Raw genomic sequence first — 19,957 nt, 5'->3', positions numbered from 1 at the left:
CATTGGACTGTAATTTACACTGGTACCCAAAGTTTTATATCCTCGTTATTTGTCCCTTGGCTTTGGTTACTTTAACTGAATATTGATTAGCTGAGTTTAAACTTTTCTAAAAAAGGGGTTACAACATTACTTTGTTTATCATCATTGAGGATGCATATTAATTTATCACATTTTGGTGTTCGGCCGTAACTTTATGAATACTTTTGTTAAAACTTTATCTTCGCTTCTATAATGGATATGATAGTTCTTGTTTGAATATTAATTCAGTGCATGTAAAAATTAATATTTACATTATTTCATTTAATTTCCTTTCTCTTAAATCTTTATAAAGACAAGTTTTCTGAAAAAATAATTGAACAGTACATATCCCCCCCCCCCGTCCGCATTCCCATCCCAAATAAGGTATAAAATGGTTCGGAGGGAGGTGTTTCGCCCATATCAATACCTTAATTTTCTTTATATTGATTTTGAATTGACTAGTATCTAGGGGCACTACAGGTTAAGTTAACCTGCAACATTTGATATCAGTTTTAAAAAGAAAAAGTAAAAGAATGTTTTTGGATCAGGTTTTTTTTTCAATAGGCAATTTCTCCTGGAGGTGGAACTTTGCTTTCATGGATGTTTTACAATTCTTTTTGACGCTTTGTCTCTTATGCAATTTTCCTTTAAAATTACTGTCCTTTAGTTTTCATTTATTGCATATTTTTACATATAATATTTTTATAATTTTTTAAGTAGATAAATGCATTTCAGGCTTCTTATTTGGAAGTGAAGCTTCTCAATCCGTTTTTCAATTTAAATATTTGTCGTTGATAATGTTCATTAAATTGTAATAATTATTTTAGATCCACGAAGTATTTATTCTGCCGGCCTGGTCTCAATTCTCTTGGAAGGTAATTATTCTATCTGTCATTAAAAATGGTTCTTACTGCTGCTATGTCTGATGCGAGACTAAATAGTTATAACTTATAATTGGGGAAATGCCTTGGATCATAAACAGACGCAACTCATTACCATGCACATTTAGGACTATCAAACAAAGGTCGTGCAATCAATTGTTAGTTAGAAGGGCGTTTGACCAATAAAGGTACTAAGAAAGAGAGGGAATGTCTGATTGAGCCAATAGGAGAATCGCATCGGAATTTACATTGGATCTCATTGGTTGAAATTATGTACACATTTTCCTACGAAGGCATGTTTTTTTTCATTTCATACATACATAAAAGTCAGCTGTTAACAGTATATTTTCTTAGTAGAAAGCTTTGCGGAATCAGAATTAATTGCCCAAAAATTTCGTTTACAATTTGAAAGCTTGAAACAAAGTTGGATTCTTAAAAAAAAAGTTAGGCTGGCAACTCGCTGGTGAGGCAAAATTATTTTTGTGAAAAATCCTCCAAAATCGAATAAAAAAATATACAAAAATGAAATAAAATCTTAAGAGGGTTATTAACATATGATTTTGTTTAATTTTTGTAGATTTTTAATGTGCTTTTGGATGATTTTTCACAAAAATAATTTTGCCTCACTATCGAATAGCGAGTCTATCATTTTTTAAGAATCCACATCAGCTTGAGTCGAAAGTAAACAATACTTTTGTCTGCTAGGAATGTTCTCTCTTAGATTTGACGAAAAAAGGGTTCAGAATATTCTTCTACTCTTCTATTTCTATTGTTTGACCATATAATATTGCACACCATCAAGCAAGATTTGATTAAAATAAGATCTCGTTGTTTATCACGTTCTGTATAAACTTAAAATATCTATCGTTATTTGTACATATTTAATTTAATTTATTTAATCCACCAGTTTACGGCCTGTCAAGTAAGATCTTTTATCTATCTATCTATCTATCTATCTATCTATCTATCTATCTATCTATCTATCTATCTATCTATCTATCTATCTATCTATCTATCTATCTATCTATCTATCTATCTATCTATCTATCTATCTATCTATCTATATGTATATCTATCTATCTAGGTTGTGCTATGTTGTATGCAGCTAGGCTTAACACTGTCCCTGTTATTTTTCATTTATCTATCTATCTAGGTTGTGCTATGTGGTATGCTGCTAGGCTTCCCCCTGTCCTTGTTATTTTTCATGGATCAGAACATTGCTGAGTCGATGGTCAACTCGCCTGATAATAAACTCGTAAAAGGTAACAACTCCACAGAATCCTGACCTCTACGGGGTTCTTGATAACCAAACTTAATTGAACATTATATATCACAAAAGACATTTTTTCCTTTAGAAATTTAAGTTACGAAATGGGAAAGCTACTAATTAGACTGTATCAAAAGACCTTATATTAACAGACCGAATAGTTTCTACTTTTCAGAAAAGAGTTATCTTGGCCCTGGTTCATTATTAAATATTCAGTTTGATTAATGATATGGTTTCAAATTAACTCTCTATTTAATATTCATCTATTTTTTTTCAATAACTAAAATAAGTGTCATCCGACCGTCCATTCAAAGAAAGAGTAGCTAATTAAGTCGTGTTAGAATCATCCAATCTATTGTAAAACTTTATGTTGATTGTAGGTAGTCTGAACTTACCATATTTAGGAACATCTTACCACTGGGATATGATGGTAGTTGGTTGTCTGAACTTACTGTTGTCACTGTTTTGCCTGCCCTGGATGCACGCTGTCCTACCCCACTCTCCGCTGCATGTCAGAGCGCTAGCTGGTAATATTTAGTTTATTTGTAGTAGCGAAGCTACTCTATAAGTCTTATATTTTATTTTGTATGTCTGTCAGAAATGATCTAATCATGTACAACTAACTAGCATATTATCAATAGGAGACATTGTAGGATTATAGTTTGCTGTCCCCGAGGTTCTGAATGCCTGGGCCGACAAAACAGGGAAATAAAAAAATTATGATTTTTTTTGACAATTTTCTATAAAAAGTTACGTTACGGGGAATTGGAAAACTGAGGTGAATTCTTTAAAAAAATGCCTCACTAAAATCAGTGAGACTCGCAAAAAATTTAGAGTCGATAGTTTTGCCTCACTAAAATTTTAGTAGTGAGACAAACTGATTTTCGTGAGGCAAAGGTTTTTTTTAAAGAATTCACCTCTAAATATTCAAACAGTAGAAAGTTCAAGTGAAATTTATAGAGCAATTTATGCCCCCCATTATGAGATTATCCTTTATTTTTCATTATAAAAATAGCGTTAACAATGAATAATTTAGACATAGATGAGCACGTGGAGGAAGGACATGTCTATGATATTATTGTTAAAGTCAGAGAAACCAGGTAAACTAATTTTGGCCTGTATGTAATGTTAGTAAGAATTTTCCAGTATATCTTCTAAACCGATAAATAACTGTTGGATTAGAACCGGTTATCAGCTAGACTGAAAAATCATATATAGCAGCGTTTTACAAACAATTTTCCATTAATATTGAAATTAAAAAAAAAAATTAATACCAGTTTTATTAGCACGGGCATTTTACCCCTCTGGGCTAATAAAACTGGTTTTAATCTTAAATTTCTTAATTTTATTATCCACAGAAAGCTGTCTATAATACGATGCGATAAATAACTATTATTTATCTCCTAATCTGTCTGAACAAATAATATTTTTATCTATCTGGTTAAACGGTTTTTCATCTCAATAATTTTGTATAAACCTGGCTGTCCATCTATCTATCTGTCTGTATGTCCAAACATATGTCCAAAATCCCCCCAAAAAATCAACTCTAAAAATTTTAAGTTAAGGGGGTGGTGGATATTTTTCTCAAGACTAATCCAATCAATTGACCCTATTCCTGTGAGGCCTATACCTATGGTGCACTAATTCTGCGGGGCTAACCAGTACCCATTACAACCTATCTTAATCTGACCTAAAGTAAAACTCGAAAAACTACCACTGTATTTTTTTTCAAACAAGGGTGGGGGGTGGGTGGGGTATGTACGCACTTTATTTTGTTGTTACCTATTCTTCTGATGTTTTTTTGATGTCACATTATATCCAGCTGATTATCTATCTTTAACTCTATCCATTGTGTATCTATCTTCCAATCTATTTATTTTCACACCTAGAATTGTATTCAGGGATCTAAAGGGATAAGACAATGGCCAATAAATTGATGTACATACCCAATGATGATAAACAAAATTACCCCTTCTGTAGATTATAATTAGTGGTTGAAACGTTTGAACACTCGACTTAATTTACCAACCAATCCCCAAAAGTCCCCAAAGTTGTTAAACCAACGAATAAGAAAACGTTATGATAAAACTTTGGGGACTAGTGTAATGAAAAGCCCATTGTCCCCCCCTCTCTGCTTTGTATTTCTTATGTTAATAATTTGGAAGAAGGAAATAGAAAGAAAGATTTTCTATGAATAGTAATTTCAAGCGTCAGTTAACTTTCAAACAACAATTTAAATAAAATAGCAAATTTATTAACAAGTACTAGATAGCTTTGCCCCAAGAGGTTTGATCAACCTATTTTTTTTGTAATTTATATTCAAAAGAAAAAGTGAAATTTTTTTTGAGGGGGATTATTTTTTTTAGGGGGGGGGGTGGGGGGGTGGTACCACCCCCATGAAAATGACTTAAACCATCACAGGACCAGTAATAATATTCCCTAAAGAGTAAAACCCATTCGGCTCAGTGGTTATCGAAATCTTAAGCTTCAGACGGACAGACAGACATCGTTCTGTATTATAGATAAAGACAGGTGGACTAATGTATTCCATAAAAATCATAAATCATTAACGTTGAATAAAAGTGTTTTTGCCAAATTATTTTTGCTTGAATGTTAAAACGTCTCTGTCACTCATTCATTCTCTTCTTATTATCTTAGGCCCACTCCATAGAAAGTTTAAGATAAAAAAATGGGTAGCTTATTCTTTAATTGTACCACTTGGGCTCTATTACAGTGTAGCTTGCCTTTATGAGAAAAAATGGAAGTTTTTTTTGACGTTGAAATTCCCCAATTCCATGTATCTGATTTATCCGTCATTTTCATTTATAATTCGGTAATAGCTTACAAGTAGCTGGAAGCTATGACAACCCCCCCCCCCTTATTTTTGTAATAAATTGATATTGATTAGATGGAGTGTTATGCCCAACCCATGCGGGTGACCCTAACCATGCGGGATTTTCTATTACCCAATATAACCGAACCTGATATAAAATGTCTAAAGTAATACAAAAAGAACGAAAAACACCTCAATTCAATTTCAATTTCTTTTAATTTTAGAATACGGAGGAGGGGGTTGGGTTACCAGCCCTAAATAGGTTTTTTTTTGTGTTAGAGCGATCAAAATTCTTATGTATGCAGCACATCTGAAATTTTATTATTCTATGTAACCACAACGTATGAAGTCTCCTTTATAAATCAAATTTTCATATTTATCTTTCCTTTAGATTTATATAACTGTTGTTTTGGTATCTTTTATGTGTAAAAGTGGCTTCGCCCCTAGCATCTATTAGGAAGGGAGAAGAATAATAGCATGAAACCTTACCATTGCATAAATTTGAAAATGAAATATCAAAAAACTATCCTATGTAAAGCTTTCTCATATGCAATCACATTGCCCCCGTGTGTTACGGACTGACGGTCAGTCGGGCGGAGAGGCACAGTATATTATAGAGTAGCTCTTCTACTAAAAACTTACTACTTTTTATGAGGATAAATAAGAATATAGATAAGTAAATACACCTTCTTATGGTAGGTAGGATGTCTGTATGTCTTTCTAACTAAAAGATCTAACTAACCGCTTGAACGATTATGTTCTGATTTGAATGTAATCTTCATGTTAAACCTGGACAGGTTTTTATCTATTTGTTTTACCTATAAAAAGAAATTACATCTAGCCACTCTTATAATTTTAGTTTTTTTTCTTTTATGTAGAAAAATGTAGAAATTGTCGGACGTAAAATTTACTAGAGGCGAAGCAAAATATAAAAAGATATATTTATATTTTCCAATAAATTTTACTATTTCCGTACTGTTTTATTCATCTAAAAAAAAAATAGAATATTATAGATGCTGCTCATGCTGCTCTATGATTTTTTTGCGTTTGTAAGTCGGTCTTTTAATGCCTTTGTGAAGCTGCTACTTTCAGGGATCTTAAGGGATAAGACAATTAACGATTAATTCATATACATCCCTAATGTTGATAAGCTTAATCATCCCTTCAGTAGATTAAAACTATAAGTTAAAAAGGTAAGACACCAAGAGTTTGGAACCAAGCAATAAAAAAGTAACCAAAGTTTTTGTGGCAACGAATAAAATAACGTGGTGGTTATATTACTTTGAGTAGCTCTATATATTTTTCTGAAATATATATTTAAATGTTAATAATAGTCTTATTTAATGATTTTTTACCTATCAAAATTTTAAATAGCATTTTAGAATTTGATTTAAAAAGTGCGCTACTTTTTTCAATCCATCCTTGTTTTACTACGCATTTATTTTTAAAAAGTTATTTTACTATATTTCTTTGAAAATTCATTTGATTTCCTGTATTTATATCATAAACATAGTATTTGAAATATAAATTTTAATAGTGGAGCTTCTTTATAGGCTAGAATAGAAGTATTTTTAAATATGTCTATTCAAGAGAGGTGGTTATTTTTTTGATATCAAAGATATGAAAGATGGTGGCCCCTATTTTTTTTCGAAAATACATTTGATTACCCCCCCCCCCCCCAGCAAAATTTACTCCCTATTTGGAAGTCGTTAGGATCCCCAATTAACTTTTAAAAATACCTTTCTTAAAAACGTATAAACAAATATCAATGAATTAATTTTGTTTTAGGATAAGTAATCTTGTGTCGAATATTCTGATTGGTCTCTCAGTTCAGCTCATACCAAGGTATTTATTAGTTTTTAAAACTTTCATGGATCAAAACAAAAGCTTTTAAAGTCGTATTTAGTGATTTATTTACAATACTTGCCCAAAAATATTGTTTCTATAGTAAACGTGCCTTTATGGCGAAGCTTGTAAAAGTGTCTCGTAAAAAGGGGACACATGTTACAGCGTTTGGCCGAACTATTTCAAATAAGTTACAATAAAATGGAAAATGACCTTTAATACCTTTTCTTATTACATTTGGGGTAAAAAAACTGTTCCTATTTTATTTCAAGATACTTAATTGTTTTATTTTTCTCAAAATGATAATTTAAAAAAATATTTTGAAATCTTATTTATTTCAGACCATTGAATTATATTCCCATTCCAGTTTTGGATGGCCTTTTCTTATATTTAGGTAAGATTTGTATTCCTTATATGAGACGCAACCCAATCTTTCCCACTTTTGTATTGCTTTTGTAGGAACACGATTCCAGTGACGTCATATTTTTCTTTCCCGTAAAAGGGAAGGGGGAAGGAAAACAGAGATGGGCGAAAAGGGGTTTTTTCCCCATCTCTTTTGAAGAGATTTTCTTCCCCCCTTCCCTTTTTCGGGAAAGAAAAATATGACATCACTGGAATCGTGTTCCTACAAAAGTAATACAAAAGTGGGAAAGATTGGGTTGCGTCCTTATATGAAAGTGTCAGAATGTATCTCTGTATGTGTGTAGCAAGGATCTCGCTAACCGCTGAACTAACATGGTTCTTCTTTACAAAACAAGGATGACAACATCCATGAAAGCGAAGCACTGAAACGGTAGGACAAACGGACACCAACACTTGTATAGTGTCAGAACTAAATAATCAGAAAAAAAATGTATAAATTTCGAAGCAAAATTGTAAGTAAAATTGTTGAAAAACTGCTGGATACAGAATAATGTTTATAGACATACTTACATTTTTAGGACTTGATTATAGAGTTGCTTCGCTTATAATATTGTACTTTGTTGTCCCAGGAATCAGTATACCAAAAATCAGATCAATCGGATTATTACATCACATAAAAATTTTAAAGAAGTAAAAAATCAACATGTTTAAAATGGACGTACGGACATTTTTGTAATGATTATAGAGTATCTGTACTATCTGTACTATTCTGGGAGTACAGATAGTTACCCTTCCTCGTCCCTTTAAATACCCCCCCCCCACAAAAAATATATTGTAACTTTTCCTATTTAAAATTTAATTGTAGTAATGGTTTCCCTATATTAGCTGAATTAATGACACCTTGATATAAACAAAGCATTTGATCCCCCCCATAATTATTACATAATGGCCTCGCTGTCGATTCGGGTACAATCCAGTAATTTTTCAGGGGAGTAGGTGTAAAAACCCTTCAAAGTTTTGGAATACCCAAATTGGGAGCATTTTTATTATGAGGGGGGGGGGGGAGTATAAAATCTAATCCATATTAAAGGTTAAATATTAGGTTGTGAGTAATGGACCATATTTTTAGTAGGATACTCCTTGCTCCCCCCCCCCCCGTAGACAACCTTACAACATTTGTCTGTACTTTTAATCCTCTTCAACGTACATCAATTGTTGTCGGTCGTCTAAAAATATATTTTCACAAGATCCACAAGATTTATTTTCCAAATTTGTATAGATACATTATTGAAATAATAGAATTGTCAAATTTAAATTAAATTTCTATTTGTGTTAGACTATGATCCCTTAGATGATAGAAATATTGGATACTATCGGTTTCGTGACATCGCCTCTTAAGGGGCGAGAAATATGAGAACAGCTACTGTGAAAATGCGATGAAACGAACCATTAAGGGGCAATACCCGAAATATTTTTTAAAAAGTTTAAGTGAAGGGAAAGGGTCATATTTTTGGTTAACTTAGGAGTTTTGGAAATTATTTTATCTTATTTCAAATGGAAAATCAAAAAAGGTGTATATGTATAAGTGAAAGCATTATACTCTGAAAAAAAAACTGTACAACTTCTGGAAAAAAAATGAAGCTATCTCTAAAAATATATTTTCATGAATGAAAGTTTTATCTATTTTAAACTTCACTACAATTTATCATCTCCTAATCATGGCAATATTCATTTTTTTTCTAAATCGAGCTTTACCACCTCGGTTTGGGAATCACCTTCCGCATACATCTTTCCATGTTATGTCCAAAAACAAGTTAAAATAGTTAGTTAAATTCTAAGCTTTATGTTTTAAAATTTCTCTTCTATAAGTCACTTTGTCTGTTTTCTCATTCCAGTTTGTGCTTCGCTTATAGATGTTGTCATCCTTGTTTTTATTCCCAATTCATATATTTCTTGTTTCAGCTGTAACTGCAGTATCTGGAAATCAGCTATTTGAAAGGATTACATTGTTGTTCATGGAACAAACAGCCTACCCACCGAACCATTATATTAGGTAAATAATTTATCCATATGCTAGCGAGTAAGCCCCTAGAGGCCTCTAGGTGTGCTTGAAGAGGGTGGAGAAAGGAAGTTGACTTTACATTTTCAATTGTAGTTTCAGAAGGTAAGAAAATAAACCTTCCCGGGACCTATGAGAAGCTACCCTGTAAAGGAGAACCATATTGGTTCAGTGATTAGAAAGATCCTTCTGTACACACAGGGATTGTGTTTTTATCTATTGTTCTTCAGATCTATCTACCTATCTATCATAAATGATTTTCATCTGAATTATACCATAATCCTATAATAAAAAGTACTAAGATTTATTGTCTGAAGCTAAATATCTCAGGAATTACTGGCCTTTTTTGATGGTAATTTTCAGGGATGCATTATACATGTTTCAGGGTGGTTTGTTGGCTATTTCATTTACCTTTTAAAACTCTCCTCTAGAGGCTAGGTGCTAAGTAAGAAGTAAATCTATATAGTAATATTTTATTTTTATTTATAGACGTGTACCACAACGAAAAATCCACCAGTTTACGGCCTGTCAAGTAAGATCTTTTATCTATTAATCTATTAATTTGTCTATATATCTATCTATCTATCTATTTATCTATCAAGAAAGTTTAATGTTTTGTTGGCGAGAGTTGGCGTAAAATCTGTTTTTTAATGTAACTAAAGGGAAGTTGGAAAGAAATAAAAAAAAGTTGGGAGAAATAATTGAAGGGGGTTGTGGGCAAATTTTCACTTAGAATTTGATTGTCAGAATCACGTTCCCTTTTCCCTGTATATATCTATCTATTTATCTATTTGTTTATCTATCTATTTATCTATCTGTTTATCTATCTATTTATCTATAAATTCATCTGTCTTTTATTTTTCTATCTATTTATCTATTTGTTTATCAATTTATTAATCTATGTATCAATCTATTTATCTATATATTTATCTAACTATTTATCTACCTATTTATCTATCTATTTATCTATTTATTTATCTATATATTCATCTATCTATTTATCTATTTTTTCATTTATCAATTTATCTATCTACTTGGCCATCTATTTATTTATCTCTTTATCTATCTATTTGTTTATCTATCTATCTATCTAGGTGATACAGCTGGTATTGCTATGTGTACTCGGGTTCTGGTCATGCCCGTATAAAAAAAATATATCTATCTATCTATCTAGGTGATACACCTGATAATACTTTGTGTACTCGGGTTCTGGTCCTACCCGTATAAAAAAAATATATCTATCTATCTATCTAGGTGATACAGCTGGTATTGCTATGTGTACTCGGATTCTGGTCCTACCCGTATATAAAAATATATCCATCTATCTATCTAGGTGATACAGCTGGTATTGCTATGTGTACTCGGGTTCTGGCCCTACCCGTATATAAAAATGATCTTCCCCCTGCTGTTGTTTGCCTTCATACCCATCAGAATGATCCTAATTCCGAGGTAGGTCTTTGCCAGGGATCTAAAGGGATAAGACAATGTTCGATACGTTGATCGATGTGCATCCCCAATGCTGACATACAAAATTACCCCTTCTGTAGATAACAGTGGGTGGTTGAAACGTTTGGACACTCAACAAAAAAAAAACAATAAATCGAAATTCATTTGGTCACAAAAGTTGTTAAGTCAACAAATAAGAAAACGTTACTTAAAAACTTTGGGTACTAGTGTAATAAACAGCTCAATGTCATCTCCCTACCTGGGATTTGGCGCATTTTTAACACCCAAGGCTGTTCTATAACGCTTTGCCTCTATGGCAATTTGCCTCGAAGAAAAAGTGCCTAGTCGAGTACAGAAAATCTATCCCCCCAAAATATTCATTAAATGATTTGAAGTTTCTTTTTGGTAGAGGGGGGGGGGGTGAGGGCATCTTTTGGTAGGTGGTTGTGTACATAGAAGAAATATTAAGTTTAAAAGCTTTTATCTAAAAACGTTAAACCATTTAAAATTCAAACATTTGCTTTTACGCTTCAAACAAATTTTTAATAGAGTACTTGTAAAAATGGAAAACAAAATAGCCATAATAAGGATTGTGAAATGTTTAAAGGTAGACCAACCTGAATTTTGTGAATGTATTATTGTCTACTGCTGGTCGTGGCTGCGTCTTAGAGTGGCTTCGACAGGGTGTTGCTCAGAGTGGCTGCCGCTTGAAGATGCTCCAAGCCGCCGAGCTTTATAAATTAAGCGCAGTTTGATGCGACCGACTGAGACTATAGATTATATATGGGTGCATTACTTTTGGTGGTTGTGGCTTAGGTATAGACTTGTTGATAGCTAACTAAGCCGCATGACTGACTGTAAGCTTTATTTGGTCCTTTAAAAGCCACGCAGCTCACGGTTATTTGGTGGCTATAGTTGAGAGTTATTAATGCCTTTAAAGTCACGTGGCTGATCTTTGATTCTTTATTAAGCCGCACGGCTGAATGTGGTTTAAAGGAGTTGTAAGAACCAGATTTTATCCAGTGGCGGATAGGATTTCTAGCTGCGATAAAAATAACTAACACCAAATAATATCAAAATTACATCTTTGTGGGACAACCTTAAAAACATTGTTGTAAAAACATAATTCAATTTTTGATCCAATATTTTCAATTTAAATATTGTCTATGGTGTGTTTTATTTCAACTTTAAAATCCAATTATATAAATTTTGTTTGACTACATCTTTGTATATTATGTATTATAATGTACTACTACAATACAGAGAAAAGGGAAGGTGATTCTGACAAACAATTCTTAAGGAAAATTTTACCTTAACCCACTTCCACTTTTCCTCCCCTTCTTACCCACCCCTCTTCAGTTACATGAAAAAGCAACATATACCCCCCACCTTACTTCCAAAGGTTTCGTGATTATTTGTAGAATTGATTGTTAGATTAGCTAGGCCTGACTAGAATGTATCTACCATTAAAAATGGTTCCAATAATGGACTCCAGTTTTATTTTGATTATTATTTAAAAACATGAAAATTTTTATATGATAGGTTTCAAAGTTTTTATTTTTCAGATTTATTGACAAGAAATTTTTACAAGTGATGGATGGAATACATCAATGACAAGAGAGCGCCCCCAAACGGGGGGCCCTCCTCACGAGAAAGGTATCTATCTATCTGACTATCCATATAATTTTTTATCCATTATCTAGATTATTTTTCATCTAAGGAATCGCCCCTATTCGGTGGTCACTCCAAACTTGAAAGGTTTTTTTTTACCTTTCAATATTTTTTTTTAAACGAGACACTATATAAAATTCTGAATCATATAACAGGTTGCAATTAATGAAACATCTATCTGACTATATATTAAAAACTTTCTTACTACAGTTCCTTACCAAAATATATCCATCTATCTAACTATCTGATTATCTATCAATCTAGTATACTGAATCAGAAAAAGAGCTGGTACCAAAAAGAAACATCTATAGCAGACCTAAAAAGCCAAAAAAGGCTCTCCCCACACTTCTAAGGTATTTAAATTTTCAAGTTATAAGTTTTGTTTATCTTAGTTTTCTTTAGTATATTGAATACTAGCAGCTACGACCCTATAGGCCTCTATTTTTGTCGATTTCTCTAGGGAGGGTAGTTATAAACCTTCCCGAGACCTATGAGAAGCTATCCTGTGAAGGAGAACCTGATCGGCTCAGCGGTTAGCGAGATCCTTCGGTACAAACAAACAAACAGACAGACATCGTTCTACTTTGTATTATAGATATAAATGAGATTCAACCCAGGGAAAGAGGGGACATTGGACTATAAATTGTACTGGTACCCAAAGTTTTATAAACATGTTCACTCATTTGTTGGCTTAAAACTCCGAGTACTTTAATTAAATCTTGATTTGTTGGATCAACCAATAATTTAATTTTACAAAGGGGTAATTTTGTTCATTATCATTGGGTATGTATATCAATTAATAATCCAGTGTTTTTAAGGAATAATAGTGGGTAGGACCCTTATTTTTTTATTACTCTTTTCATTTATATAAATTTCTATCTTTCTATTTGTCTTTCTTTATAATTTAGTAATTATCCTTGGGTTAAAAGGTTTTACTTTGTTGATGAAGGAAAAAATTAGATACCAGTGTTGAGACATTTTAGCAGCAAATCTTCTGTTAAATTAGTGTTTTATTTTACTAATGTTAAAAAGTTGCTTATTGGTACCAGGAAATCTTCTCATTAAATTTCAGAAGCCAATTTCATAAGGCATTCGAGAAGTGTATTGCATAATAAACTCTAAATTCATAGGTCTTAACTGTTTGATAATTTTACCAAAAAATCCTCCTATCTTTAATAAAATACAAAAAAATCAAAATATTCCATTACCATACTTTACGGGTAGAAAAAACGAACAGATATAATCAATAATTAAATAGAAGTTTCGCTACATTTTAATTTCGAAACAGTATTTATAAACTATTTAGAATCTAAATGAAAAGGCCTTAAAAAAAATGTTGCTACTATTTTAAAGTCCTTAGTTGTATTTATGTAAACTCTTATTTTCTTCATATAAATTTACTATATACATACATAACATTTAAGTGAAGTTTGATTTTTATATTGAAAAACTCAAGTTATCTAAAACTGTAAAAGCCTTCTGTATATCAGTTGTCTCAGCTATTTAAGACTTTAAGATAAAGTTATTACATCAAAATGACCTCCATTCTTTACTTTAATTGACGTAAAAATTGAAGACTTTTAAGATTTTCAAACCCGAACTTTTAACATCAACATGCCTTAATTATAGAGTAGCTGCACTTTTTATAATGCAGGAAGACGCAGTGCAATTCTGGCTGTGATACCTAATTCCAAAATATATAAAATAAGATTGATGATGTTTAAGATAGAAAATGAAGGCTCAGAGAAAATACTTTTAGTTTAATTTTGACCCTTTTAAACCCCCTCCTCTATCTTATTCTTACTAGGGCTACTCTATGATTAAGGTAAGGTTTGTACGTACTTCCGTCCTGCACGCGATATTTTAAAGCTCTCCACTTTTGTTCATTATTTACCTCACCCTATCTCCTATACTTAATTTTTATAGTATGTTGTTTCATGTTTTTTTTTTCTCATCTCAAATATTCCTAAAATGATTTTTAAAAAACTAAATTTATGATTTAAGTTATTAAATATGATGTAAAGGGGGTTGAATTATTGGTCCATATTAAACATAAAATGAAATTGCCAAGATACACAAGACTGCCAATCTTATTATACACAACAGAATATTACCAACTAAATTTTGCAAAAAAAAAAGAAAGATTTTTGTGCAAATTTTTTAGTAGAATTTTGTCTTTTTATGAATCTAATTCTTTTTGTATTTTTTTTGGTGAATTTAAATTTATGTTTGAGATAGATGAATGATGTGTTTTGTGAAGATTCCTATGATCTTAAAGCATAACATATTATGCTCTGAAGTATTTTATCTGCATATTTTCTCCTTCTTTAGTTTGCAAATTGGTCAATATCATTGCTAAATTTTTAACAGATTTTTTCTATCTATAAAATTAAAAGAGCTGATAGGATTAATGTAAATTCTTTCCTTTAATCTTAAGAGATTTTCTCTTTACTGAAAAGAGTGTCCCAGTTCAATAAAATGTTTTTCTTTTAGCAGCAAAGTCACCCTTTGCGTACTTTTGTCTGTTGGTCTATCTGTTATGCTCTAGAAGAAGACATAGATTTATTTAAATGAAATGGTATTTACCAGCATTCTGATTTAATAGAAAATTTAAAATGATTTTATAAATATTATATTTTATTTAAAACTACTTTAATTCGTTATATATGTATTTTGTCATCCTTTTTTTCTAATTCATTGAACTAAGCTAGACTAGATTTTAATATACTAGCGGTTTCGCTCCTAGTCTTTAGAAAATTGAAAAAATTAATAAAAATTAGGTAGCTACAAAATAGCTTAAAACCACCACAGGACCTTAGATATATATAATCCAATCGGTTCAGTGGTTACCAAGATCTTAAGCTTCAGACGGACAGACATTAAGCTACATAGTTTGTATTATAGATATAGAAAACACATTTTTTTAAAAGAAAAAATAGATTTTTTAATACATCTAACCATGAAAAAAAAGCTTGAACAACCTGTATTTAAATTGTGATAAGATTGAAATGTTCACAAAATGTATACATACATATATATGTTAGGTATAAACTGAGGATAATGAAGAAAATGACAGGTTTAGGACCTTGTCCATCCTGCCCTCCATTCATTCATCCAGCCCACACCATTTTAACAAGTATTCCATATTCTAATTTTGTATCTAGTATAAAAACTTGAAAAAATAAAAAAAAACAGAAAATAACTGTCAAAATGTTATGCTATAATATAAAGTAGTAAGACATTTTTTGTCTGTAGCGAAAGATTTCGGAAATGGCTGTTCCGAATGGGTAATTGATACATGTATTTGAGTGGTTTTAGGCCATTTTCTCGAAATATCTGTCTTCACCTAGAGGCTAGTATTCTATAAAAAAAAATAGTTTATATGTGATGCTGATTTTTAAAGGATTAGGTTAAGTAAGGCTTTGCAGCAATTTAAGGTAAGGTTTAAACATTGGTTTATAATTCAAAGGACTAAGATTGATCATTTTAGGTTTCACATATTTCAATCAATATTTTTGAATTTTTTAAAACTTAATCAATAAGTAATATGCAGGGATCTAAAGGGAAAAGACAATGGCCAATGTACATCCCCAATGATGATACACAAAATTACCACTTCTATAGTTTAAAATTAGTGGTTGGAATGTTTGAACTCTTAACTTGATGAATCAACCAATCAAAATTTACTAAGGTTTACTAATGTTGTTAAGCCAATGATTAAGAAATCTTTATTACATAACTTTGGGGACTGGTGTAATAAACAGCCAATTATCCCCCCTCTCTCTGTGTAATATGTTTCTTTGTATGTTGAAATGGTGTACCTGTAGAAATACTCTGATGCTACAATGGTGCCATCTGTCCCATCCTGATTGTTATGGACGGATACTGCAATTTTAGGGACACTCTTCTCAACCCTTTTATCTGCTTTATAATATTGTTTAGTTTTTACATAAGAATTTTTTATCACAAAGATCAATTAAAACAGATAAAACTTGTTTCATGCTGATTACTATGTCACCAGTTTATTAATATACATATCTTAATTTTATTTTTTTATACATAATACAAAAAATTGTATACTATGTTTTCAGCAATAATAAAGTCAAGTTTTAAAAAACCTAATAATCAACTTCTACTTTATAATATTCTACTTAAAGCAAAAAATGAAAGTAATGAGTTTTCTTTTGAATTTCCTGTCCAGAATTGAGCTGGGATCTAAATAGTGGAGGGGGGGGGGGGGGGTTAGGATTGTAAACAAGCATGGAACACAAAATTAGAATCACAAATTTTCTCAACACTTTAAATCATGGCAGCATAAGTGGATGCCAATTGAGTTATTATGTATAGAAGAATATTTATTCAAAAAAATGTCTAGGAAATTAGCTTAAAAAACTATGAGTTTAATGATTAAGGTTCTAGAAAAATATTTATACCTCTTTTCCCACCATAAAATCAACAAGTAATTATTTTTTATTGATTTACATTTTTCAAAGCATTAAGAAGATTTTTGTCTATAAAATTTAACATTAATTATGAGGCAATTTTAAAAATACATTTTTGTAAAACAAGTTAAGATATCTAATTCTTTTTTGAGATTGGTTGTTAATAAAGAATTTAGCTTCTAGTCATATAAGCTCATTTGAATATAGAATTATTTGTGTGTAAGTGTGAGTGTGTGTGAATGTGTTTCAGTAAGAGAAAAAAAGTTTAGTAGATTTTCTCTGAGAAAGATTGAAGAATATGCAGGCTTAGCAATATTTTTCAGAACACTATTTTTTTATTTTCTTTATTCAGAAAATTTACTTTTCTTTATCTAATTTATTCCTAGCTCTGAATGTATGATTATATAAATATTAGAAAAAGTAAATATGAGGAGTTCAGGAACAAAAGAAAATTGAATAGAAGAAATAATGGCTAAAAAGGAATTTCAACAAAAATATTATCTTCACATGCTATTGTAGTTATTGATAAAAAATCTAAAATAAATATATAGTGCTAGCTAAGAATCTTTACATTTAATCAAGTTGAATTTCCTTATAAAATATCTGACTTATCCACTTGCAGATTGTTAGAAAATAATTCAAACTTACATTCATGATCAACTGATAAAAAATAAACATTTATAAAACTACGTTTAATTGTGTGGAAAATTGTGAAAACTCCTGTTGAAAATGTCTAATCAGCAAAAATGTTTTGTTAAAATTGTTTGATAAGTTTCCTGAGAAATAAAACTAGTCAAAATAAAAAGTCTTTGCAGCATTTATGAATATCTTTGTAAAAGTTTACAGGGACAATTTTGCTTTTAATTAACCAATTTTGCTTTAATTTAACAATTTTGTTTTAACAATAAATATTTTTATATTTCAGACAGGAAAGCCGGATAAAAGTTTGCCAGGAAAAGATTTAGTTTACCCCCCAACCCCTGTGTGCTGTTTTTTTTGTGTTTTTTTTATTTGCATCTTATTTACAGGGATAAAGATATGAATTCTGACAAAAGTAATAGTATATTATGTCAAAGAATATTTAAGAATATAATATTGCAAATTTAATGAGACAATGAAAATTTGCTAGCCAAATAATTGAGTGTTTGTCCTGGCAGAATAATTTAGATGAATTCTTTTCTTTTTTCCTGTAATTGTTTTAATGTAATTTGAATTTTCATTCTTTGATTTGTTCTAAATTGACATTAGAATTAACCATAAACAATGGGTTCCTTTTTTCAATCAATTGACATTTTCAGGCTGAGTGTAAAGGTAAAATAATTATATGATATAATGATATTTATGCATGGAGTTGGAGAGTGGTGAAACATATTGTAAAAATTTATTTTGTTTAATTTGCATCTCAAACCCATATTAAATAAAACATGAACAGTAGAAGATATATTTCATACTAAAAATGGCTATTTTAATAGGAAAAACTTGATTTGAATTTCTAAAGTATCTTCTATTGAAAATCAACAATGAGTGTACCCCAATAATCTAAATATTTGAACATTTACTTATAATGTTTTGATTAAACCATTGTTTGCACTTAACCATCCTGAATAATGTATTACCCAAAAGCAGTTTAATTTAGATACTCAGTCTATCCTTTTTATTATATGTGATATGAATATTTATCTTGATTAAACTGCACTAAACTGCATTCTCATAAAGTTGGATATAATTGACCAAAAAAATTTAATGCTAAATAATAATGTATTGAAACGCCGGAGTCATGATCCTAGAAAAATATGTATTCCAATTGTATATATTACAATTAATCAATTTTCTTTTTTTACACTAAAGTGGTAACTGTAATGTTTGGTCAATTACTAATCCAACTAACTGTAAATAAACTAAACTAACACTACCACAACAATAACTATAAACTAAATCATGTCTCTAGACTGCATCCACAATAACTATGACAACTGGTTGTATGCCCCGTAATCAGAGCTTTAGTTCTCAGCCACCAGGTGGCACCACAGTCCCATCATACAGCTACCAACCACCAGGTGGCAATACTGTTCCCTCACTTAGCTACAATTCTCTCTCTTTTACTTCAACCAGCACAGCAGCTACTATTCCTCCTTCGTGCATACCTCCTGTTGCTTCTGTAACTAAAGGGGACTTGCAAACCCCTGTTCTTTCCACAACAGCAATTTTACAGGTAATTCTTAATCAACCTATAAACTAAGGTAACAGAATGTGTTTCTGTCTGTATGTCAGCACAATCTTGTAAATAAATTCATAATTTTTTAGTAAAGTTAGGAATGGTTCTTACATAGAGCAGATTTTAAGGTATATCAATAAAGACAACAATTTTACATTTAAGAAAAGTGATATGGTTAAGTCAAAGTTTCCAGTCAATTTATAAGAGAAGGGCACCTGCAAAAAAGGGGTATAGTCCTTTCCACGACATCCCTCCATAAGGAGCGATTCTTCGTATTTTTAAAATGGCTTTTTATAGGTTATTTTAGGTTAGGTTAGGTTATATTGTGTTAGGTGATTGCCCCACAGGGTTAGGTAATTGGCCCCGCAGGGTTAGAGCCCCCCGCAGGGGCTAGAAATAGGAGAAAAGCTACTGTGAAAAATACGAAGAATCGGTCCTTATGGAGGGATGTCGTGGAAAGGACTATACCCCAAAAAAGTTCTCTTTAAAAAAATAATCTTAAAAGATATTGTACAGACAAAATATTATTTAGAAACAGATTTATCAGATAGCAGGATCTGCATTAGCTGCAACTTCTCAAGTTCCATCTGCTGCTGTTATAACAGCAAGTGAACAGCTGCCATCAACCCCACTTCTTTCCTCCCCCTCCAATCTTTCCCTCATGTCAGATCCTTTCCTACCACTTGACCCCACACCCCCATTAAGTCCAACACATGTATCTGTTGTGAATGGAAAGGTAAATAGTTAATTGTTGTTTTCTCGTAAGAATGGTCTTGCCAGAATGAATATTCCAAATATTCTGTCAATGTGTGATCACATTGCAAAACTTGAAATATCTCACTCCTTTAGGTCTTAAGAGGTAGAAATTAATATTTTTGCCATATTATCATTTTTATATTGACAGAATATCTTGAAAA

At 31.2% G+C, this 19,957-nt stretch overlaps 1 protein-coding gene across 2 annotated transcripts in view; it reads left to right on the top strand.

Annotated features, from left to right (window-relative positions):
- LOC145304632 (solute carrier family 4 member 11-like) overlaps window positions 1–17,778 on the top strand; it is a 76,668-nt gene extending 58,890 nt beyond the window's left edge. For both annotated transcript variants that reach the window (XM_080146561.1, XM_080146562.1), the window contains 12 exons: window positions 846–893; window positions 2,053–2,161; window positions 2,571–2,693; window positions 3,203–3,266; window positions 6,788–6,844; window positions 7,186–7,238; window positions 9,170–9,260; window positions 9,756–9,798; window positions 10,600–10,715; window positions 12,278–12,368; window positions 12,648–12,736; window positions 17,751–17,778. In XM_080146561.1, coding sequence (XP_080002687.1) covers window positions 846–893; window positions 2,053–2,161; window positions 2,571–2,693; window positions 3,203–3,266; window positions 6,788–6,844; window positions 7,186–7,238; window positions 9,170–9,260; window positions 9,756–9,798; window positions 10,600–10,715; window positions 12,278–12,326 — 753 coding nt within the window. In that variant the 3' untranslated portion in view covers window positions 12,327–12,368; window positions 12,648–12,736; window positions 17,751–17,778. The remainder of the gene's footprint in view (window positions 1–845; window positions 894–2,052; window positions 2,162–2,570; window positions 2,694–3,202; window positions 3,267–6,787; window positions 6,845–7,185; window positions 7,239–9,169; window positions 9,261–9,755; window positions 9,799–10,599; window positions 10,716–12,277; window positions 12,369–12,647; window positions 12,737–17,750) is intronic.
- The last annotated feature ends 2,179 nt before the right edge of the window (window positions 17,779–19,957 follow it).

This window comes from Acartia tonsa, chromosome 13 (assembly GCF_053477335.1).
Source record: "Acartia tonsa isolate MP-2025a chromosome 13, ASM5347733v1, whole genome shotgun sequence".
Classification (NCBI taxonomy): Eukaryota; Metazoa; Arthropoda; class Copepoda; order Calanoida; family Acartiidae; genus Acartia; species Acartia tonsa.
The sequence above is the reverse complement of the archived record's forward strand: the minus strand, read 5'-3'. Positions and strand labels throughout refer to the sequence as shown.